This window comes from Mobula birostris, chromosome 15 (assembly GCF_030028105.1).
Source record: "Mobula birostris isolate sMobBir1 chromosome 15, sMobBir1.hap1, whole genome shotgun sequence".
Taxonomy (NCBI): Eukaryota; Metazoa; Chordata; class Chondrichthyes; order Myliobatiformes; family Myliobatidae; genus Mobula; species Mobula birostris.
The window spans coordinates 54,014-78,557 of NC_092384.1; the positions used below are offsets into that span (position 1 = coordinate 54,014).

Below are 24,544 nucleotides of genomic sequence, written 5' to 3' on the forward strand. Positions count from 1 at the left end.
TTGGCTAGCTTGCCTTCGTATCTTATCTTTTTTCCCCATATTGCCTTTTAAGTTATCCTCTGTTGCTCTTTAAAAGTCTCCCAATCCTCTGGCTTCCCGCTCATCTTTGCTATGTTATACTACTTCTCTTTTATTTTTATACTGTGCTTGACTTCCCTTGTCATCCATGGTCGTCCCTTACTCCCCTTAGAATCTTTCTTCCTCTTTGGAATGAACTGATCCTGCACCTTCCCAGAAGTACCTGCCATTGTTGTTCCACTGTCATCCCTGCTAGGGTATTTTTCCAATCAACTTTGGCCAGCTCCTCCCTCATGGCTCCATAGTCCCCTTTGTTCAACTGCAATACTGACACTTCCGATTTTCCCTTCTCCCTCTCAAATTGTATTTGAAAACTTATCATACTATGGTCACTACCTCCTGATGGCTTCTTTACCTCGAGTTCCCTTATCAAATCCGGTTCATTACACAACACTAAATCCAGAATTGCCTTCTCCCTGGTAGGTTCCAGTACAAGCTACTCTCAGAATCCATCTCAGAGGCACTCCACAAACTCCCTTTCTTGAGGTCTGGACCAACCTGATTTTCCCAGTCTACCTGCATGTTGAAATCCCCCATAACAACTGTAGCATTACCTTTGCGACATGCCAATTTTAACTCTTGATTCGACTTGCACCCTATATCCAGGCTACTGTTTGGGGCCCTGTAGATAACTCCCATTAAGTTCTTTTTGCCCTTACAATTTCTCAGTTCTATCCATACTGACTCTACATCTCCTGATTCTGTGTCGCCCCTTGCAAGGGACTGAATTTCATTCCTCACCAACAGAGCCACCCCACCTCCTCTGCCCACCTGTCTGTTCTTTTGATAGGACGTATACCCTTGAATATTTATTTCCCAGCCCTGGTCCTTTTGCAGCCATGTCTCTGTTATTCCTGCAACATCATACTTGCCAATTTCCAACTGAGCCTCAAGCTCATCCACTTTATTTCTTGTACTTCGTGCAGTGATATATAATACTTTTAATCCATTACAGTACTCCCCTCACCTTTCACATCGATTCCGATTGCACTTGGCCATGCTCTCCGATCCCTTCCTGAGCTTTCTGCCCCGTTAATTCTGTTGTCTTTCTTAACTTTCCTTATTCTCTCTTTCCCTTTAACTCCATCCTTATATTTCCCCTCCTCCCCCCAACTATTTAGTTTAAACACACCAGTGTAGCAGTGGCAAACCTGCCTGCCAGAATGCTGGTCCCCCGCCTATTAAGGTGCAACCCGTCCCTTTTGTACATTCATCCTTGCCTCAAAACAGATCCCAGTGGTCTAAGAATCTAAATCCCTGCTTCCCATGGGGCCATGGCCGAATCATGGCCGTGGGACCAAGATCGCCCATGTCATACAACACGGCACATAATGACGATGTCATATGACCCAGCACATGATGATAGAAACATAGAAACGTACAGCTCAATACAGGCCCTTTGGCTCACAGAGCTGTGCCGAACATGTCCTTACTTTAAACATTACCTCGGGTTACCCATAGCCCTCCATTTTTCTAAGCTCCTTGTACCTATCCAGGAATCTTTAAAAAGACCCTATCATATCCGCCTCCACCACCATTGCCGGCAGTCCATTCCACGCACTCACCACTCTCTGTGTGAAAAAAACTTACCCCGACATCTCCTCTGTATCTGCTTCCAAGCACCTTAAAACTGTACCCTCTCATGCTAACCATTTCAGCCCTTTAACATCAAAAAAAGATGGGCTGGCATTGGAGAAAGTCCAGAGGAGGTTCAAAAGAATGATCCTGGGAATGAAAGGGTTAAGTTTTGAGGAGCGTTTGATGGCCCTGGGCCTGTACTTGCTGGAGTTTAGAAAAATGTGGGAGGATCACATTGAAATCTATCAAATATTGAAAGGCCTAGGCAGGGTGGATGTAGAAAGGCCGTTTCTTTCTGTACGGGAATCTAAAACCAGAAGACACAGCCTGAGAATACAAGAATGTTCTTTTCAAACAGAGACAAGGAGGGATTTCTACAGCCGGGGGTGGTGAATCTGTGGAAATAATTGCAGAATATGGCTGTGGAGGCCAAGTCATTGGGTAAGAGGAGATTGATAGGTTCTTGTTTAGTAAGGGGGGAGTCAAAGGTTATGGAGAGAAGGCTGGAGAAGGAAAATATCTCAGCCGTGATGGAATTCTGGAGCAGGCTGGATGGGCTGAATGGCCTCATTTTGCTCCTGTGTTTTCTGGTCTTATGGCAAGAGATCGATTTTCAAAGGAATAACTGACACCTCCTCTTTGCTTTCCTATTAGAGCTGACGAGACACGAAACAACCAGGCTACCTGGGTGGAACAGGTGGAAAAGTATGAAGACGAAAACATGGGGAACTTCAGAAGGATCTACCCGAGCTCCACTTCAGAGAAATACAAGAAGTTCTTGGAAACGGTTGACTCCAAGGCTCGGGAAGAATATGTCAGGCAGGTTTACACTGCCCCTCCCAGTCCTGCCCCCTCCCTCCCTCCCACTCCAGTGTCCCACAGCCACCCAGTGTCCCATCACCTGTCAAACGGTGAAAGGCCTCGAAAGAGTGGATGTGGGAGATGCTTCCTATGGAGGGAGAGTCTTGGACCAGGGAACACAGCCTCAGAACAGAGGCGGAGGAGTGTCCTCTTAGAAAGGAGGAGAGGAGGAATTTCTTTAGCCAGAGAGTGGTGAATCCGTGGAATTTGCTCCACAGGTGGCTGTGGAGGCCAAGTCATTGGGTATATTTAAAGCAGATGCTGATAGATTCTTGATTGGTCAGGGCATGAAGCGATAAGGGGAGAAGGTAGGAGATTGTGGCTGAGAGAGAAAATGGATCAGCCATGTTGAAATGGCAGAGCAGACTTGATGGGCCAAATGGCCTAATTCTGATCTGCATCATATGGTCTTAACCACATTCTCTACTACCTCTCTATAATCCCTCCCCAATCCTTTCACCCTCTTTCTAATCCCACACCACTTCCCCACTACCCACAACACAATTGTTCGCATTCTGGTTGCCTCATGATTGGAAAGGTGCAGAGGAGGTTTCCCAGGATGCTGCCCAGATCAGAGAGCATGTCTTTATGGGAATGGGTGAACGAGTTAGGGCTTTTCTTTTTGGAGCGAAGGAGGGTGAGAGGTGACTTGACGAAGGAGATGAAAAAGGCATAGATCAAATGGGCAGTCAGAGACTTTTTCCCAGGTTGGAAGTGGCTAATGGGGAAGGGGGGCATCATTTTAAGGTAATTGGAGGAAAGTATAGGGGGGATGTCAGCGGTAAATTCTTCACACAGAGAGTAGTGTGTGCATGGAACACCCTGCCAGGGGTGGTGGTAGAGGCAGATACATTAGGGACATTAAAGAGACTGTTAGATAGGCACATGGATGATAGAAGAATGGAGGGCTCTGTGGAAGGGCAAGGTTAAATTGACCTTAAAGTAGGTTAAAGATTAGCACCACATCGTGGGGTGAAGGGCCTGTACTGTGCTGTCAGGTTCTATGTTCTCTCCCTCCACAGCTATATATTCTTACCATCATTAAGGACCCCCACCACCCAGGACATGCCCTCTTCTCATTGCTACCATCAGGGAGGAGGTACAGGAGCCTGAAGACCCACAGTCAACGATTCAGGAACAGCTTCTTCCCCTGTGCCATCGGATTTCAGAATGGACATTGAGCCCAGGAACACCACCTCACTGTTTCTTGCAGTCTTTTTGCACTACTCATTCAGTTTAATTTTTAGTATGTTTCCTATTGCAACTTACAGTGTTTTTATGTCGCAAGTTTCACAACAACTTTCCCAGTATATGTCAATGATGTGAAACCTGATTCTGATCAAGTGTAGTGATTCATCACTGGTGATATGGAACAGAATCAGAATTTGGTTCTTATCACTGGGGTACGTGGTGAAACTTGTTGTTACGTGGTAGCAGTACAATGTAATACATAATAATCAAAGCTGTGAATTACTGTATATATATAACAGTTAAATTAATTAAGTAGTGCAAAAAGAGGGGGAGCAAAGTAGTGAGCTCGTGTCCATTCAGAAACCGGATGGCTGAGGGGAAGGAGCTGTTTCTGAATTGTTGAGTTTGTGCCTTCAGGCTCCTGTACCTCCCCCCTGATGGTTGCAGTGAAAAGAGGGCTTGCCCTGGGCGATGGGGGTCCTTGATGGTGGAGGCCGTCTTTTTGAGGCATCGCTCCTTGAAGATGCCCTGGATGCTGGGGAGGTTAGTGCTCATGATGGAGCTGACTGAGTTCACAACTTTCTGTAGCTCCTTTCGGTCCTGTGCAGTGCCCACTCCCCCACCATACCAGATGGTGATGCAGCTGATTAGAATGCTCTCCATGGTACATCTGTAGAGATTTGCAAGTGTCTTTGCAGACCTACTAAATTACCTCAGCCTCGTCATGATATATAGCCGATGTTGTGCCTTCTTTGTAACTGCATCGATATCCTCAGAGATGTTGACACCCAGGAACATGAAATTGCTCACTCTCTCCACTTCTGATCCCTCTGTGAGGACTGATGTGTGTTCCCTTGTCTTACCCTTTGAGGTCTGCAATCAGTTCTTTGGTCTTACTGACGTTGAGTACAAGGTCAGGTACACTTCCCATTCCTATGTCAAAGAGCACCCCACCCCCCTCAATGTTAGACTGACGGGCGATTCTTGCCCCCGGTACTGCTCCCTCTGGAACAGCTGAGCATGCTGTCCCTACTGGGCAGACGGTTGGAACATTGAAGGGGTGGGAGAGGGCATTGTTAATATTAGTACAATGGCTTGTTATTGAAAATCTCGTTCTCTCTCCAGGCAGATACGCAGGGAAATTCAGCAGAGGCAGGAGCAGAAGGAAATGCTCCTCAAAGAACTGGGGTTCCCTGAAGAGAACCTGCAAGAAGAGTCCCAGTTGCAGAAGAATCCGACCCTGTTGATCTTGGTGAAGCCAAAGTCACCAGAAGGACTGCAGACGTCATCATCCTCCACTCCTGTAAGAGTTTCTCTTGGTTGACGTGCTAAGTCGCCTTAGGTGGGACTAATGATTTAATCTCCGAGATGTAGATGATTTCAACTGAGCTGACATCTTGTAGATGATTTACAGCTCAGCTCAAAGCAACCTCTCAGCTATCAAGATTGGGAATTAAATATCCAAGGATACCAGGTTATACGGTTTGATAGGCAGGAAGGCAAGGGAAGTGGGGTAGCGCTCTAAGGCTGAGATCAGTGCGACAGTGAGAGACGATATAAGATCTAAGGAGCAGAATGTTGAGTCCATCTAGGTAGAGATTAAGAACAGTAAGGGGAAAAAAAATCACTGGTGGGAGTTGTCGATCAGCCCCCAAATATTAACATTACAGTGGCACAGGCAATAAACAGAAATATCTCAGACACGTAAGAATGGAACAGCAGTTATCATGGGAGACTAACTTGCACATAGATTGGGTGAATCAAGTTGGTCGAGACAGTCTTGTGGAGGACTTCATAGAACGCATAAATGATGGCTTCCTTGAACAGCGTGTTACTTAACCTACAAGAGAATGTGTTATCTTAGATCTGGTCCTGTGCAATGAGAAAGGTAAAATTAGTGATCTTGTAGTTAGGAATCCTCTTGGAAAGAGTGATCACAGTATGACTGAGTTTCCCATACAAATGGAGGGTGCAAAAGTAGTCTGGGAACACAGGCTATATGGTGGGACTATTGAGGAGCAGTGGTAGACTTTCAAAGAGATTTGTCACGGTGCTCAACAAAAGTATATTCCAGTTAAAAGCAAGGACAGTAAGGGTGGGGAGAGCCAGTCTTGGATAACTAAGGAAATTAAAGAAGGTGTCAAACTAAAAGCATGTGGATAGAAAGCCTCCAAGAGTAGTGGGAAGCTGGAAGACTGGAAAAATTTCAAAAAGCAACAAATACCCATCAAGCAACTAATAAAGAAAGGGAATAAGGAAAGAAAATAAACTAAAATTCTCTGGATTGTGGGCAGGTTCTGGTGGATTAGAAGACGGCAAATGTCATGCCACTGTTCAAAAAATGATGTAGGCAAAAGCAGGTAACTACAGGTCAGTTAGTTTAACATCTGTAGTTGGGAAAATGCTTGAAGCTATCATTAAAGAAGAGATAGCAAGACATCTGGCAAGAAATGGATCCATCAGGCAGATGCAGCATGGATTCAGCAAAGGCAGATCCTGTTTGACAAACTTACTGAAGTTCTTTCAGGATATAACAAGTGCAGTGGATAGAGGGGAACAGATGGACGTTATTTACTTGGATTTCTGGAAGGTGTTTGATAAGGTGCTGCATAAAAGACTTAGCAATAAGAAAAGGATGCAAAGAGTTGGGGTGAAGTATTAGCATGGATACAGGATTGGTTAACTGAAAGAAAGCAGAGTTGGGATACATGGGTGTTACTCTGGCTGGCAATCAGTGGTGAGCAGTGGTGCCATATGGGTCAGTGCTGGGCCTGCAACTGTTCTCGATATATATTAACGATCTCGAAGATGGAACCGAGTGTAGTGTATCGCTTAAGTTTGCTGATGATACCAAATTGAGTGGAAAAGTAAATTGTGCAGAAGATACAGAGAGATATGTATAGATAGGTTAAGTGAGTGGGCAAGGGTCTGGCAGATGGAGTACAATGTTGGTAAATGCGAGGTCATCCACTTTGGAAGGAAAAATGGAAGAGCAGATATTATTTAAACGGTAAAAATTTCCAGCATACTGCTGTGCTGAGGGACTTGGGAGTACTTGTACATGAATCACAAAAGGTTGGTTTGCAGGTGCAGCAGGCTATCACGAAAGCAAGTGGAATACAGTATTGGCCTTCATTACTAGAGGGACTGAATTGAAGAGCAGGAAGGTTATGCTGCAACTGTACAGGGTCCTGGTGAGGCTGCACCTGGAGTACTACATGCAGTTCTGGTCTCCATACTTGAGGAAGGATATACTAGCTTTGGAGGCAGTTTGATGGTCAGGTCGGGATTGGTGCGGGGAGAGTAGAGGGCAGTGCATTCAGTGGAGGAGTGAAGGAGTGATGAAGTCGATGTCCCGTCGGCAATTTGAGATGAGAAGATCCAGAGCAGGCAGAGAACCAGAGTGGGGAGTCCAAGTAGAGGAGGAGGTGATTGAGGGTAATTTCAGAGATGTGAGAGCGGACCTTTTACACAGAGAGTGGTGGGTGCCTGCGGTGGTGGCTGAGATAGATACATTAGAGATTTTTAAGAGACGTTTAGATAGGCACATGAATGTTAGAAAGATGGGAGGATACGGACATTGTGTAGACAGGAGAGATGAGCTTAGTTAGCTATTTGATTACTAATTTAATTGGTCTGGCACAACATTGAGGGCCGAAGGGCCTGTTCCTGTACTATACTGTTGTATGTTCTATTAAAGGACTCCTGTCCTCAGCTGCAGGGATATCTTTGAACGAACGTCTGAGGGTCATGCCAGTGGGTCTTTTCACTGCTTTAGCCTTCAGCCCAAGCGGGGCTTTGGTTCGGAGGTTGGGAACGGGAGCTGGCTTTCAAGATAGCAACCAAACCTGTTGGCAGATGTTTGCCCTGGCCAGACAGCTTGGTGTCAGCATGAGCAAGAGAGAGAGAGAGGATTCCAGTCTTTCTGCATGTAAGGATGTAATGCTGAGGCTTTATAAGGCAGTAGTGAGGCCTCACCTGGAGTCCTGTGTGCATTTTTGGGCCCCTTATCTCAGAAAGGATGGACTGATATTGGATGTTTGAATAGGCAGCTCAGGCAACGCATCACCAAATGATTAGATAGGGCGTCAAAGGTTAAAGGGAAAATGGGTTTGAGAGGGAAATGGATCAGCCATGATGAAACAGCGGAGCAGACTCGATAGGCTGAAAGGCCTAACTCTGCTCCCATGTCTTAAGTTCTTCCGGTCTTTCATATGGAGACTGTCCTCCAGTCCGCTGAAGGGGTCTGTTAATGAGCTAGACCTGGAGGTTCTGCATTGGTCGGAATGGACCATGGATGTTGTGTCCTAGCTGTCTACATGATGTGCAAGCCAGGGAAGTACAACACAGAGAGCAAGTTGTTGCCTACACAGCAGGCTAGCTCTCTCCATGCAGCTGATGAATGCAAAGGAATAGCAGAGATCGACAGTTTGGCATCAGCCCAAAGCGACTGGTTTTAAGGCGTCAGTAACCCACCTAGGTGCCTTCTCCTGTCAGTAGAAACGGTTCCGCCAGTCTTAGTAGTTCAGCCAGACGTGAAGACCAGGAGCTGGACTTGGTTGTCAGAAACCTGCCCTGCCGTGCAATGTGATCATGTCTGCTCTATGCTGACTACAATTCTTTTTTTCCTGTACTGGTTTACGTATTAATAAACAGCCAGTAGGTGGAGATTGTGTCTCTCTCAGCCTTTGGCAGTCCATCAGGATCAAGCATATTTTGCTTCCAACCCACGACACACACACCAAGTGCCGGAGGAACTCAGCAGGTCAGGCAGCAACTCCGGTGAGAAATACAGTCGATGTTTCAAACCGAGACCCCCTCATCAGGACTGGAAAGGAACTGGGAAGAAGCCAGAATGAGACTGGGAGGTGGTGGGAGCGTGAAGGGAAGGAGTACAAATTGGCAGGTGATAGGTGAGACCAGGTAAGGGGGAAGATGGATAAAGTTAGAAGCTGGAAGGGTTTAGGTCAGGGGTTCCCAATATCATAAAACCACAAGATAAGGGAGCAGAATTAGGCCATTAGTCTGCTCTGCATTTCATCATGGCTGATCCATTTTCCCTCTCAGCCCCAATCTCCTGCCTTCTCCCTTTATCCCTTCATGCCCTGACCGACCTCTGCCTTAAATATACAAAAATACTCGGCCTTCACAGCTGACTGTGGCAATAAATGCCACAGATTCACCACTCTTTGGCTAAAGAACTTTCTTCTCATCTTCCTATTCATCTCTAAAAGGACACCTCGCTATTATGAGTTTGTCCTCTGGTCTTAGACTCCCTACCATAAGAAACATCCTCTCCACATTCACTCTGAGACCCCTTGCTTAATTGTACTGGTCCATGGCAAGTAAAAGGTTGGGAACCCCTGGTAGAGGTGGAAGAGTTAAAGGGCTGAAGGAGGAGGAATCTGATGGGAGAGGAGAGTGGACCATGGGAGAAGGGGAATTAGGAAGGGAAGAGGGTGAAGATGGGAAGGTCTTCATTGAGTTCACAACATCCAATCTGCTCTGGTACCACATATTTATGTGGGCTGTCCTGCTGAGACTGGACAATGTTGGCCCCTCCAGGACATTGATAGTTGGGTCTTAAACAACTGTTGGGTCATTGAATATCAGGGGTAAGCAGTTAGATGCCCTCTTGCTGGAGATATCATTACCTGGTGTACTGATGGCATGATAACTTGGCTTCCTGGTGTCTGGCTATAACACTGAAGAGTCCCAAGCCTACTGTCTCCCCTGTACCACTGCGACCTTTCTTACCTGTCTGCTGTAGTAGTGAAATCTGCCCAAAACCTTGTAAATTATAATTCTTTGAGGACAAAGAAATCTGGCTGTGGGAAACAAGCTTCGATTGTGTAGAGCTTTTCATTGATGGCATGAACTTCTATTTTTCCAACTACCGGTAATTTTTTCCTTCCTGCTTCCTATTCCCCATTCTGGCCTCTTTTCCACATCTCCCTATCACCTCCCCTGGTACCCCTCCTCCTTCCCTTTCTCCTGTGGTCCACTGTCCTCTCCTATCAGATTCCTCCTTCTCCAGCCCTTTTACCTTTTCCACCTATCACCTTCCAGCTTCTTACTTCATCCCGCTCCCCCACCCACCTAGCTGCACACATAATCTTCCAGCCTGTCCTCCTTCCCTTCTCCCCACCTTTTTTATTCTGGCTTCTTCCCCCTTCCCTTTCCAGTCCTGATGTAGGGTCTTGGCCTAGAAACGTCAACTGTTTATTCATTTCTATAGATGCTGACCGACTTGCTGAGTTCCTCCAGTATTTTGTGTGTAGAATTTCATTTGCCTTTGCCATTATCTGCATGACTCACAGCTAACGTTTTGTGACCCCCCCCAGCTCTCCCTGTACAGTAGCATTCTGTGATGTCACGCTCTCTCTCTCTCTCTTTAAAGGATATTTTACTTTCTTACTCCTTTCACCATCATCTTTATGTGTCATGCCGTATGATGTGGGCAATCATGGTCTTTGGCACTGTGGGCAATGGCAAACCTCTTCTGGGCCAGTGTCTTTACAAGACGGGTGACCCTAGCCATTATCAATACTCTTCAGAGACTGTCTGCCTGGCATCAGTGGTCGTATAACCAGGACTTGTGATATGCACCGGCTGTTCGTACAACCAACCACCACCTGCTTCCGTGGTTTCATGTGACCCTGATCGGGAGGGCTAAACAGGTGCTATTCCTTGCCCAAGGGTGACCTGCAGACTAGTGAAGGGAAGGATCACCTTACACCTCCTTTGGTAGAGATGTATCTCCACCCCACCACCCAGCTACACCTTTAACCACACATTATAGTCCAGCTCCCCTGTGGCATTTACCCTTCAGGGAAATATCTAAAATAGCTCACACAAAATGCTGGAGGAACTCAGTAGGCCAGGCTACAGGGAATTCTAAATCTCAACTGTCTACGTTAAAAAGAAATTACTTCATTGCCCCTCTGACCCAGGCCCAGGCTAATTCCAGACTGAACAAGAGGCCTGAGCGGAAATCCAGGAACTGGAATCTCAGTAGCCAAAGTGAAGAGATTTATGGCAACTTAAGAATTATCCTCAATCTCTTTCCTCCAGTTATTGACCCTCCTGCCACTGAAAGTAGTTTCTCTTGACCCACCCTCCATTATTTGATTGCCTCTAATAAATCTGCCTTTATCACCTGTCTCAAAGGGCAGTAGCACTGGGGCTTCTCACATCTCACCACATTAAATGGTCCCCTCTCCCTGGGCCAGCTGCTCACTGACCTGTTCCGGTATCAGGAATGTTATTATTAGTGTCATGTTATTCTATAATATCGTGGAAATAACTCTTTGACTACATCGTGTTCTTGTCACTGGTGCCATTGTCAAGGATTCTTCTGCATGCCTCTCTGAGTCTGAGGCGAAACTGAGTGGTATTCTGAGCGTCACAAGTTCAGGAAGTTCATCTGACACTGACTGCAAGATTGTTTATAATTGAGTGTTTTAAAATGCCAGCTGTTTTCAAAGTTTTTTTTCTTCTGTATTCTTCAGACCAGCCAAGTGCTAGGAATTGTCTCCAGCCCAAGCCAGCGAGCAGGCAGCTGGGAGGAGAAGAACGTGGGCCACAGCTGTGAATTGTCTCCAGGCAGAGCAGATCTTGAGTCAGAGCTGGTTTCTGAACAGAAGGCCGATGGCACAGAACACTGCTCGCTGCTCCAGAACCAATCCCAAGCAGAGCAGAAAGAACCAGGCCAGAAGCAGGAGCAGACAGAGGTTCCATCGGAGATCCCTGCTGAAGCACAAGAGGGAAATGCTGTGAGTGAGGCAGTGAACCAACCGGAGGCCAATGGTCAAAAGTTCCAACAGCAGGCCCAAGTCCTGGACCAACAAGAGGCCGAAGACGGGGATCAGCAGCAGGTTCAAGATCTGGTGCCACTGGAGCCCCAAGCGCTGAAAGAGGCCAAAGACCTGGCGCAGCAGGAGGCGGGGGATGAAACTGGGCTGGAGTCACCATACCCACCTCTACTGGTAATGTTGCAACTCTAACAAAACCCTAGTTAGACTACGCTTGGGAGTATTGTGTTCAGTTCCAGTCACCTCATTACAGGAAGGATGTGGAAGCTTTAGGTAAGGTGCAGGGGAGATTTACCAGGATGCTGCCTGAACTGGAGGGCATGTCTCGTGAAGATAGGTTTAGCCAGCTGAGGCTTTTCTCTTTGGAGCAAAGAAGGATGAGGGGTGACTTGATGGAAGTGTATAAGACGATAAGAAGCACAGATCAATTGGACAGCCAGAGTTTTCTTCCCAGGCAGAAATGGCAAATGCCAGGAAGCATAATTTCAAGGCGATAGGAGGGAAATATCGAGGGGATGATAGAGGCAGAAAGTAGTGGGTGCATGGAACACCCTGTCATGGGTGGTGCTAAAGGCAGATACATTAGGGGCATTCAGGAAATGCTTAGATGGGCACATGATGATGGAAAAATAGAGGGTTAAGTAGGAGAGAAGGGTTAGATTGATCTTAAAGTAGGTTAAAAATTGGTACAACATCGTGGGTGAAAGGACTGCACTGTGCTGTGGTGTTCGATGATCTATGTTCTCAATCACACATAGGCAAGTTGAGAATTTGAATTGACCAAGGCCTGTGTCAACAGGAAGCCCAAGTCATAGTCACAGAGCTATCGGTCCCTTTGCCCTAATGCCAACCACGATTACAGGGACTTGAGGACCTGAGTTATAGGAAAAGGCTGAATTGTTTGGGACTTCATTCCCCGGGGCGTAGGAGGTGGAGGGGAGACTTGATTGAGGTATACAAAATGATGAGAAGTATCCATAGTGTAAAGGCAGGCAGGCTTTTCCCACTGAGGTTGGGTGGCACTGAACTGGAGGTCATAGGTTAAGGGTGAAAGGTGAGTGTTCAAGGGGAACCTGAGGGGAATCTTCTTCACTCAGAGTGTGGAATGAGCTGCCAGCAGAAGTGGTAAATTGTGGTTAGATTGCAATATTGAAGAGAAGTTTGGATGGGTCCATAGATGGGAGGGTAGGGATGGCTACAGTCCAGGTGCTGGACGACAGGACTCGGCAGATTAATAAACTGGCATGGCCTGGATGTGCTGAAAGGCCTATTTATGAATTAAATGACTCTTTGGCTGCTAATCTGTACTCAAATACTCTACCATTGAGCTTATAAAATTCATTTTAAAATGACAAAATTTTAGAAAATACTAGAAACTGGAGCAGACTTCATACATTTTTTGGCCTCTGTAAAACCATAAGACATAGGAGCAGAATTAGGCCATTTGGCCCATTGAGTCTGCTCTGCCGTTCCATCGTGGCTGATTTACTACCTCTCTCAACCCTGTTCTCCTGCCTTCTCCCCATATCATTTGACGCCCTGACAAATCAAGAACCTGCCAACCTTCGGTTTAAATATACCCAATGACCTGGCCTCCGCAGCCATCTTGTGGTAACAAATTTCACAGATTCACCACCCAATGACTAGATGCATTCTATGACCCTTATAGGATTCCATGCATTTACAGGCTCTCTCAGGAGTAGACAGGGTTCAGTTCCTGAGAACGGTCTGTAAGATGGAAATGAACAGAAATAGTGCACGGGACAGGGTCACGGGAAGAACTACGACAGGGGAGCGAACAGGTGTGGCAAGAGCAGCTGCCAGCCCGTCTCACTGACCCAGTGAGAGGCCGAATTGAATTTGATTGAATTGAATATTATTTCTTACGTCTTTCACATACACGAGGAGTAAAAATCTTTATGTTACATCTCCGTCTGAATGTGCAATGTGTAAATTGTAGTAATTTGTAATAAATAGTATGTCCAGTAAGTTATACAACAGTACAGTCAATATAGCTCAGAAATACGGTTGTGTCAGCGTGAATTAATCAGTCTGATGGCCTGCTGGAAGAAGCTGTCCTGGAGCCTGTTGGTCCTGGCCTTAATGCTGCGGTACCATTTCCCGGATGGTAGCAACTGGAACAGTTTGTGGTTGGGGTGACTTGGGTCCCCAATGATCCTGCAGGCCCTTTGTACATACCTGTCCTTGTAAATGTCCTGAATCATGGGAAGTTCACAAGTACAGATGTGCTGGGCTGTCCACACCACTCTCTGCAGAGTCTTGCGATTGAGGGAGGTACAGTTCCCATACCAGGCACTGATGCAGCCAGTCAGGATGCTCTCAGTTGTGCCCCTGTAGAAAGTTCTTAGTTTCTGGGGACTCATGCCGAATTTCTTCAACTGTCTGAGGTGAAAGAGGCACTGCTGTGCTTTTTTCACCACACAGCTGATATGTACAGACCACGTGAGGTCCTCGGTGACGTGTATACTGAGGAACTTGAAGCTGTTCACCCTCTCAACCCCAGATCCATTGATGTCAATTGATGTCTCCATTCCTCCTGTAGTCCACAACCAGCTCCTTTGTTTTTGCGACATTGAGGGAGAGGTTGTTTTCTTGACACCACTGTGTCAGGGTGATGACCACTTCTGTCTGGGCTGCCTTGTTATTATTTGAGATCAGGCCAGTCAGTGTATAGAGAGTCTGTTCAGTGTCCCATCACTGCTCAGCCTGAACCGGCCCCCTGATTGTAGTGGCTTGGCTGGATCGAGAATGCAGTGTGGGGAGCGAACACCAAGTTACAGAACCACTAACGCCATCTGGGGCACAGGCCTTTGACAGCAGCTCACCAGAGTCCTCCATCCTGGGAGTCTTTCAACCTGTTCCCAGGTGTGGCCCATCTTCTTGGCATATCCTTCCTCTTCCAGGGATGGAGCTTCTGTTGGGGTTTCTGCAGCTCTGGGTTTTTAACCCCATGCCCAGGTGGGGAGTTGGTGGGAGTGAAATCAGTTGGGAAAGCTCCATTCCCACAAGGTAGAAGATTCCTGCGGCTTCAGAGAGTCATAGAAAAATACGGCAGAGAAGCAGGCCCTTCAGCCCATCTAGTCCATGTCCAGCCATTTTAAACCGTCTATTCCCATCGACCTGCACTGGGACCATTGCCATCCATATCCCCTACCATCCATGTACCTATCCAAACTTCTGTTAAATGTGGAAACCGAGCTCGCACGCACCACTTATGCTGGCAGCTTGTTCCAAACTCTCCCCACCCTCTGAGTGAAAAAGTTTTCCCTCATGTTTCCAGGTGGCAAATGCAGTTACTGCATTGCCCATCCTGAAAGAAACTGTCCGAGTTTTGAACAGATACTAATGGGTCCCTTGCAATTATTTCCCGAGAATATTAAACTGATCCAACACTGTGCCTTTTCTTTAAAATATCTCAGTCAGGTTAGACTGAAATGTCTATACAGAGCGGACGTAGAGAGGATGTTTTTGAAAGTGGGAGAGTGGAGAACCAGACAGTGCAGCCTCAGAAATGAGGTTCGTCACTTTAGAATAGAGATGGGGAAGAATTTCTTCAGCCAGAGGGTGGTGAATCTGGAATTCATCGCCACAGGCGGCTGTGGAGGCCAAGTCATTGGGGATATTTAAAACCAGAGTTTGATAGGCTCTTGATTAGTCAGGGCATCCAAGGTTATGGCGAGAAGGCAGGAGAATGTGGTTGAGGTTATAAATGAGCCATGATGGAATAGAAGGACGTCCCTTTAGAACGGAGATGAGGAGGAATTTCTTTAGCCAGAGGGTGGTGAATCTGTGGAATTCATCGCCACAGACGGCTGTGGAGGCCAAGTCGTTGGGTGTACTTAAAATGAAGGTTAAGAGGCTCTTGATTAGTAAGTGTGTCAGAGGTTACGGGGAGAAGGCAGAGGGCTGGGGTTGAGATGGACAATAAATCAGCCATGAAGGAATGGTGGAGCAGACTCAGAGGGCCAAGTGGCCTAATTCTGTTGCTAAGATTTATAGTCTATCTACGAATAGGTTATGAGGTCAGCACAACATTGTGGGCTGAATGGCCTGCAACATTCTGTGTTCTAAACCTTTCATCTATATTTCTGTTTTCTTCAGAATACCCAGTCGGAGATCTTCGAGGAGCTTGACCAGAAGAGCACAGTTGTTGGGGAGGAAACCGAACCAGCAGACGCGTGCAGCACGCTGCCGGCCGAAAGCACAGAGCAGAATGGGAGCTCGAGGCAATTCCTCCCTGAGGTCCAGAGTCAGCCCAGGAGCCAAGGTGGCCCCGGGGCCCAGGCGCTCCCCCAGGGGGGGCAAAAGGCCGCTAGAGAGACGCTGAGCGCAACGGGCAACCCGCATGCCACCTCGAAGGCCATCAAGAAGTTGTCTAAGGTCCTGAAACGCAACCGCAGCCAAGTGGGCCTGGCAAGCAATGTGAATTGTTCCGGACAGACTGATGCTGCAGGGCACGTTAATGTCACTGAGGAGATTTCAAATGCACCTCGGGATCAGCGTGATTCCTGTTGCAACTGCTGGGGTTACAGTAAGTGAAATACAACCTTTTAGCCTTCTAAACTCGAAATCTGGGTTTCCTCACTTGCAGGGACTCCAGACTTTGTGTTCTCAGTATTACTTGTTTAGTCTTTGTATTTGCACAGTTTGTCTTCTCTTGCCCATTGGTTGCTTGTCAGCGATTGTGTGTACAGTGCCTCTAAAATAGCATTCGTCCCCTTTGGAGGTTTTCATGTTTTGTTGTTTTACAACACTGAATCATATTGGATTTAATTTGGCTGCTTTGACACTGATCAACAGAGAAGATCTCTTTTGTGACCAAGTGAAAACAGATCTCTACAAAGTGCTCTAAATTAATTAGAATTATTAAACACAAAACAATTGACTACCTAAGTATTTTTCCCCTTCAAGTCACTATTTAATAGATGCACCTTTGGCAGCAATTATAGCCTTGAGTCTGTGTGGACAGGTCTCCATCAGCTTTGCACATCTGGACACTGCAATTTTTCCCCTTCCCCTTCCTACTGTGAATGCCCGCAAGAAAGTTCATCTCAGGGTAGTATATGGTGACGTATATGTACTTCAAAAATAGATTTACTTTGAACTTTGAACCTCGAAGTAAGGGAAACATAACCTTCAGACCACATTCAGAGTATTGTCAGCTGTGGAAGCTCTTACCAAAATTCGGTTGCCCCCCACCCCCATGCCTAACCAACATCATCCGTCGGTTCCCCAAAGGCATGGAAGGCCGCATCAATATGTGTGGTGAGTTGTCAAACCCATTATCCATCAGCAACAGCGTAAAACAGGGTTGTGTTCTGGCTCCTACTCTGTTTGGACCATTCTTCGCTGCTGTTCTTTAGGATGCCACATCAGACCTGAAGTCAGGGGTCTTCCTACAAACAAGGGCTGATGGCAGGCTCCTCAACCTCGCAAGATTGAGAGCAAAATCAAAAGGCAGGGACATTGTGGCGCATGAGCTGCAGTTTGCTAATGACTGTGCACTGGTTGCCCATGCTCTCGAAGACTTAAGGGAGATCACCAGTGCAGCCAAAAGCTTCGGACTGACAATCAGCCTGAAAAAGACGGAAGTTTTGTACCAACCAGCTCCTGGCTGAAGCTACGAAGAACCAACTGAACTCATTGATGACACTTGTCTCAATGCTCTCAACAAGTTTTGCTACCTGGGAAGCATAATCACATCCTCAGCTTCTCTGGATGTAGAGACTGAGTCAAGAACCAGAAAAGCCTGCTTTGCCTTCGGTCAGCTGAAAGATCGAGTTTGGTCACAGAACATCAGGTTGGCCACCAAGTGCAAGGTACACAGGGCCATTGCCATATCAACCTTGTTATAACGGATGTGAGACATGGTGCCCATGTCAGAGACACTTACGCCAGCTTGACCAACTGCAGCAGTGTCACCTACGTTCTCTGATGAAGATCACCTGGCGAGACAAGGTCTCCAATACCGAGGTCCCCTCTCGAGCTGGAATGCCAGCAGTTTCAACCTTGGTGATGTCAGCCCAACTGCACTGGGCAGGACATGTTGTCAGAATGCCTGACGGAAGACTGCCCAAGGACATCTTGTACGGCCAATTGTCCAGTAGTACCCAAAAATGAGGAGGCCAGCGACTACGGTACAGGGAAGTTCTGCACAGGAGCCTCAAGAAACCTGACATTGCCCCATCAACATGGGAAGATCTGGCTCAAGATCGCTCACAGTGGAGGGACGCCATCAGAAAAGGTGTGGACGCTGCTGAGAACAAGCTGAACGAGGCAACAGAGGAAAGGCACAGGAAGCGCCACAACAGAGCTTCTGCCCCTGCTGTCCCTCCAGGCCTCACCTGCCAAGTATGTGGCAAGCAGTGCCCGTCAAGGATCGGCCTGTACAGTCACTCCAGGATGCACATATCAAACCCCACTAACTGACTGAAAGTAACCGTCATCATCCTATGGGATGGATAGCCAGAGAGATTGTCAGCTGTTCTCAAGGTTCAAGATTCAAGTTCATTTATACGTGTGCAGTACAGTGCAAAAGTCTATATATATATACCGAGAGAGAGAGAGAGAAAGAGAGAGAGCGCGAGCTAGGGTGCCGAAGAGTCTGGCCATTCTCCTCTGACCTCCCTCATTAACAAAGTGTTTTCACCCACAGAACTGCTGCTCACGGGATGTTTTTTTAGTTTTTCACACCATTCTCTATAAACTCTAGAGACTGTTGTGATTGAAAATCCCCAGATCAGCAGTTTCTGAAATACTCAAACCACGCCGTATGGCACCAACAAACATTCCACGGTCAGAGTCACTTAGATCACATTTCTTCCCCCATTCTTTTGCTTGTCTGAGCAACAACTGAACCTCTTGACCATGTCTGCATGCTTTCATGCACTGAGCTGCTGCCACATGATTGGCTGGTTCGATATTTGCATTTACGAGGCGGTGTACCGAACAAAGTGGCTAATAAACCTTGTGTAGAAACATTTTTTTAAAATTCTGAATGTGTGCTAGATTTTATTACAGCCTTGTGGGCTGAATAAAACTGAATTATTAGTTGTTGAATTAAGTGTTTCAGGAAACAATTAAGTGCCCAACGCATCACCAGCACCAGACTACCAGCCATCAAGGATGTATTCCAAGTTCAAAGTACAGTAATTATCAAAGTATGCTTACGGCGCACAGCCTCGAGGCTCATCTTCTTGCAGGCAGCCACAAAACAAAGAAATGTCAGAGAACCCACTTAAAGAAAGCAACCCACGAAACAAGACCATTAGACGTGCAAAGTCACGCAAACAACAGAAACAACAAACGAGTAACGCTCAGAACATCAAACATCAGAACACAGTATCCCCAGAAGTGGGTCCACACCCACGAGCCACTGGGGGGTGAGTTAAGCCGGTCCAGGAGCTTACCCACCATCAAGGCCGGGAAAGGGCCAGTAACGTCAGGGAGGATCCCACCCACCCTGCTCACGGACTGTTTGTCCTTCTCCCATTGGGGAGGAGGCTGCATAGCATCCACGCCTGGACCAGCGGACTCAGAAACAGTGACTAACCCACACCCCCAACCACCACTACCTGATCATTTCCTGTCGGAGTCACCTTCTGTACAGACACTCAGTGATTCAGGAACAGCCTCTCCCCCGTCATCAGATTTCTGAATGGACATTGAACCTGTGAACACTAACTCACTATTTTCTTTTTGTCTTTTTGCAAGACTTATTTAATTGTTTAATTTTTTATATATTTACTGTAATTCACAGTTCTTATTTTCTATTGCAAGGTACTGCTGCTGCACAACGACAAATTTCATGGGATATACTGATAGTATTAAAGCTGATTGTGATTTTGAGACACTCCTGTGCCTAGTGTCACTTTATGCACGTACAATCAATCCATGTATATAAGCTATCTTATGTATTTATATTTTTTGTGTTTTTATTATTATTATTATTGTGTTCTTTATCTTATGGAGCTTATCTTAGTAATGAGTTAAGCATCGATTTTTCGAACTTCTAGTTTTCTTCTTCACCATTCCCCATTCTCATTTCTCTCTCTCACCTTATCTCCTTACCTGCCCATCACCTCCCTCTGGTGCTCCACCGTCGTCCCCTTCTTCCATGGCCTTCTGTCCTCTCCTATCAGATTCCCCCTTCCCCAGCCCTTCATCACTTCCACCAATCGACTTCCCAGCTCTTTACTTCACCCCACCCCTTCTTCCGGTCTCACCTATCACCTACCACCTCGTACTTCTTCCCTCTCCTCCCCCACCATCAATGCCTTCTCCCTTCCTTTCCAGTCCTGATGAAGGGTCTCAGCCTAATGCGTCAACTGTTTACACTTTTCCGTAAATGCTGCCTGACCTGCTGAGTTTTTCTGGCACTTTGTGTGTGTTGCCTTGGATTTCCAGCATCTGCAGATTTTCTTGTGTTTAGCTTGGTGTGTTTTATTTATCTCCTGCATCCCATCCAGAGTTACGATTATTTCATTCTCCTTGACACTTGGGTACTGAAAATGACAGTAAACAATCTTGAATGTTTTTCGATAGCTAAAGTATTCAGTTCATACCCCAGACAGGATCTGCTGCATGAGCTGGTTACGGGACAGTGCCGTGGAACGCGACTGCAGGAACCCGCCCGAGCACCAGCAGAATCAAGTTGCCGAGAGGTTTCGCAACGCGTCTGCCTATCCCGAGAGGGTGACCGAGGACAGGAGCAAACCCAGGATTAGACAAAGGGACCTCAACAGTCATGGCAGGTAAAAAAAAAAAAGGTGAACGCCAGAAATTTTCTCTGGTGTTTCCTCCGGGTGCTCCGGTTTCCTCCCACCGTCCAAAGACATACTGGTCAGTAGTTTAATTGGTCATTGTAAATTGCCCCGTGATTAGGCTGGGGTTAAATCGGGAGATTGCTGGGCGGTGAGGCTCAAAGGGTCGGGAGGGTCAATTCTGTGCCGTCTCTCAATCAATGAATCAATCAACCTAACCCTCCCCTCCCGCACAGCCTGCCATTTTCCATCATCCGTCAGCCTATCTAAGTGTCTGTAAAGCACCGCAGTCAGCGTAATGCCTTCAGTGCCACCAGGTTCAGGAATAGTTATTACCACTCAACCATCAGGGTGAAGGTACAGGAGCCTCAGGACTCACACCACCAGGGTCAGGAACAATTATTACCCCACAACCATCAGGAAGGAGGTACATGAGTCTCAAGACCCACACCACCGGGTTCAGGAACAGTTATTACCCCTCAACCATCAGAAAGGAGGTACAGGAGCCTCAGGACCCACATCACCAGGGTCAGGAACAGTTATTACCCCTCAGCCAGGGGTGCACTGCTGCTGGATCTCACCAGAGTGCCACTCCGGCACCTCTGTAAAAAATGTCAAAATATACAAGCGGGGAATTTAACAGTGGCCGCTATAGTTGATTGAAAAGAGGCTCTTTTTATCTTTGTGTTGATAGGAAAAAGAGTAGTGAGCAATGAACGAGACGAAATAGATTTCCAAACCTCCCAAGTGGTTGCTGTCCTCCCCGTTAACATTTCTCACTTACAAAATGCGATATTTTCTATTCATACAGATACAATTATAATTTCTGTAAATATTCAAGCTTCTTTCACTTTTTATATACTTAAAGACTAAACAGGATTTGTATTGGTCTAACCATGTAATACCCGATGTGTGAGGATATTGTGGGTATCCACACACACAGGTACACTTCCTGTCCAACCATTTCTGCGAGAGAAACGGTACGAGGCAGAGTTGCCAACCTACCGCTTTTGATACTAATATTCACCAATACTCGTGGCTTAACCAATTGTTCATCAGACGTTCTTGTTTCATACTTGATTACTTGGTTCCAATTTAGGTGGCTGAAAGTGTAAAAAACTTACTTGCTTTATTTCTGTTATTTTGATACCTGCTTAGGGACACTGCTCAGCACTGCGGGCCCTGCTGTCTGCTCTGACTCAGCCGTAGAAGTCAGGCTACATCTGTGGTGCTCGTCAATACAAAGGTAAATTTTTCTCACTAACAACCCTATGGCTTCTAAGCAAACAACGTTACTTGCTTGATAATTATATTTTATGATAATTAGTGAGTACAACCATGCAATACTTTGTCATATTATTAAATTAAGTATGATATGTTTTATTGTACCAGTTATACACTGAAGTGTAGTGATAGGCTATAGTCTTGTTCATGTCGTAACTATCACTATATTTCTGTGGAGCTGGGGAATTCATGTATTTCTTTCATCTTGGTTCAGTGCCTGACATTATAAGAAGCCCTGTTCACATATATATGTCACACCCAATTTGTGTACCTGCTCAAGGCGAGTGAAGAGGACGGACGAGTGCGGGAGCAGTCGGCGGTTCCGGGACGGCGGATACCGGAATTTGACGGTTCGAAGGTTGTTGGAGGTTCAGAGGTCGTTTGTGGACGGATCGGGGAGGTGTGAGCTCCAATGACTTAATTTGGTGCACAAAACTGACAAATTTACTGAGTGGCACCTTTGTTTTTTTTTGTGTCCACTACCACACCACCAAAAAGAGTTATAAAGTGTAACTTAACTGTACATTGTGTATTGTCTGATATTTTACAGTGTGGGCTTGTATCGGGGTGCATTACGTAGCGTCTACGCAAACGTGAGTACACAGTTTGGTAGGGCCTACGGCAGTTCCCCTAGACGGACGTGAGTTGATCGAGCCGAGCGTTACATATCGATCTAGCTAGGGTGCCTGAGGCTTTTGCACACAGCGCTGTATTTGTCAACATGGAGCGGAGAGCGAGCTTGTAAATCTGGCAGGAGCAAAGAATGTTGGGAATGGCGAGGGTGGAGCACCGCGAGAGGGGTGTGGGACAGGTGGCAGAGGAGGAGTGCCAATGCACTTGGATAGCGTGGTTGCAGACACACCCAGCCCTGAGACACCAGGCAAGGCCATTTGATTCCAAACAACTGGTTTATTAATCATTACAGATGTCTCTCTGGTGCTTCCCACTCACTGCCTCTCCCTTCCCCTATTCCCAACCATGATCCCCCCTCTCCCAGTCCACAATAGAGACCCACATCAGAATCAGGTTGATCATCCCTCACATACATAATGGAATTTGTATTTTTTTTGCAGCAGTACAGTGTAATCCATAAAATCACTACAGCACTGTGCAAAAGTCTTTGGCACGCTATTTCTATGTATGGTTGTGTGTGTGTGTCTGTCCCTAAGAATTTGGCACAGTACTGTACATACTTCGATAGAAAATTTTTCAAAGTTCCAAGTTCAAAGTAAACTTTCACTTTTCATCTTGCAGGCGGTAACAGTCCATGTTGGCAATGACCTGCAGAAAAAACGCTTCAGCCGTTTCTCGGCGATTCAACGCCTCTACAGTGCGCTGATGCCCCTGTCCACTTACGCTCCAGCCTCTTACGTCTTGGACATGATACGACGCCGCTTAAATTTGAGAAGAAATCATTTTATAACTTACTAATCTACTGAGTGGAAATTTTAGTCCTTAACTTCCTACTTTTTGTAAATGTATCTCTTTCCAAAACGTATTAAATATATTTAAAGTTTGCAAACCACTGTAATGTTGCATCAGTTCTTTTGCCTCCCCAGTGGATAACGTGTTGATGATATTTTACCTGTATGGTTGAGGGAGGGAGAGATAGCGGTGGGAACATTGACACATAGAAACAAAGAAAATCTACAGCACAATACAGGCCCTTTGGCCCACAAAGCTGTGCCGAACATGTCCCTACCTTAGAAATTACCTAGGGTTACCCATAGTCCTCTATTTTTCTAGGCTCCATGTTCCTATCCAGGAGTCTCTTAAGAGACCCTTTTGGTTCCGCCTCCACCACCACCGCCGGCAGCCCATTCCATGCACTCACCACTCTCTGCATAGAAAAACTTACCCCTGACATCTCTTCTGTACCTACTTCTGAGCACCTAAAAACTATGCCCTCTCATGCTAGCCAGTTCAGCCCTGGGGAAAAGCCTCTGACTATCCACACGATCAATGCTTCTCATTATCTTGTACACCTCTATCAGCCACCTCTCATCCTCTGTCGCTCCAAGGAGAAAGGGCTGAATTCACTCAATCTATTCTCACAAGGCATGCCCTCCAATCCAGGCAACATCCTTGTAAATCTCCTCTGCACTCTTTCTATGGTTTCCACATCCTTCTATAGTGAGGCGACCAGAATTGAGCGCAGTACTCCAAGTGGGGTCTGACCAGGGTCCTAAGGAGCTGCAACATTACCTCTCGGCTCTTAAACTCAATCCCACGATTGATGAAGGCCAATGCACTGTATGCCTTCGTAACCATAGAGTCAACCTGCGTAGCAGCTTTGAGTGTCCTATGGACTCAGACCCCAAGATCCCTCTGATCCTCCACACCGCCAAGAGTCTTCATTAATACTATATTCTGCCATCATACTTGACCTACCAAAATGAACTACCTCACACTTAGCTGGGTTGAACGCCATCTGCCGTTTCTCAGCCCAGTTTTGCATCCTATCAATGTCCCACTTTAACCTCTGACAGCCATCCACACTGTCCACAACACACCCAACCTTTGAGTCATCAGCAAATTTACTAACCCACCCCTCCACTTCCTCATCCAGGTCATTTATAAAAATCACAAAGAGTAGGGGTCCCAGAACAGATCCCTGAGGTACACCACTGGTCGGCCTTCATGCAGAATATGACCCATCTACAACCAGTCTTTGCCTTCTGTGGGAAAGCCAGTTCTAGATCCACAAAGCAACGTCCCCTTGGATCCCATGTCTCCTTACTTTCTCAATAAGCCTTGCATGGGGTATCTTATCAAATGGCTTGCTAAAATCCATGTACACTACAACTATGGCTCTACCTTCTTCAATGTGCTTAGTCACATCCTCAAAAAATTCAGTCAGTATGTAGGGCACGACCTGCCTTTGACAAAGCCGTGCTGACTATTTCTAATCATATTATGCCTCTCCAAATGTTCACAAATCCTGCCTCTCAGGAT

At 46.5% G+C, this 24,544-nt stretch overlaps 1 protein-coding gene across 1 annotated transcript in view; it reads left to right on the forward strand.

Moving 5' to 3' along the window:
• The window catches only part of LOC140210347 (uncharacterized), a 73,450-nt gene extending 50,428 nt beyond the window's left edge, over positions 1–23,022 (forward strand). The window contains exons 8-14 of the mRNA XM_072279222.1: positions 2,311–2,479; positions 4,838–5,011; positions 11,220–11,696; positions 15,645–16,074; positions 20,113–20,296; positions 21,464–21,551; positions 22,844–23,022. Of these exons, the coding sequence (XP_072135323.1) occupies positions 2,311–2,479; positions 4,838–5,011; positions 11,220–11,696; positions 15,645–16,074; positions 20,113–20,296; positions 21,464–21,503 (1,474 nt within the window). The 3' untranslated portion in view covers positions 21,504–21,551; positions 22,844–23,022. The remainder of the gene's footprint in view (positions 1–2,310; positions 2,480–4,837; positions 5,012–11,219; positions 11,697–15,644; positions 16,075–20,112; positions 20,297–21,463; positions 21,552–22,843) is intronic.
• The last annotated feature ends 1,522 nt before the right edge of the window (positions 23,023–24,544 follow it).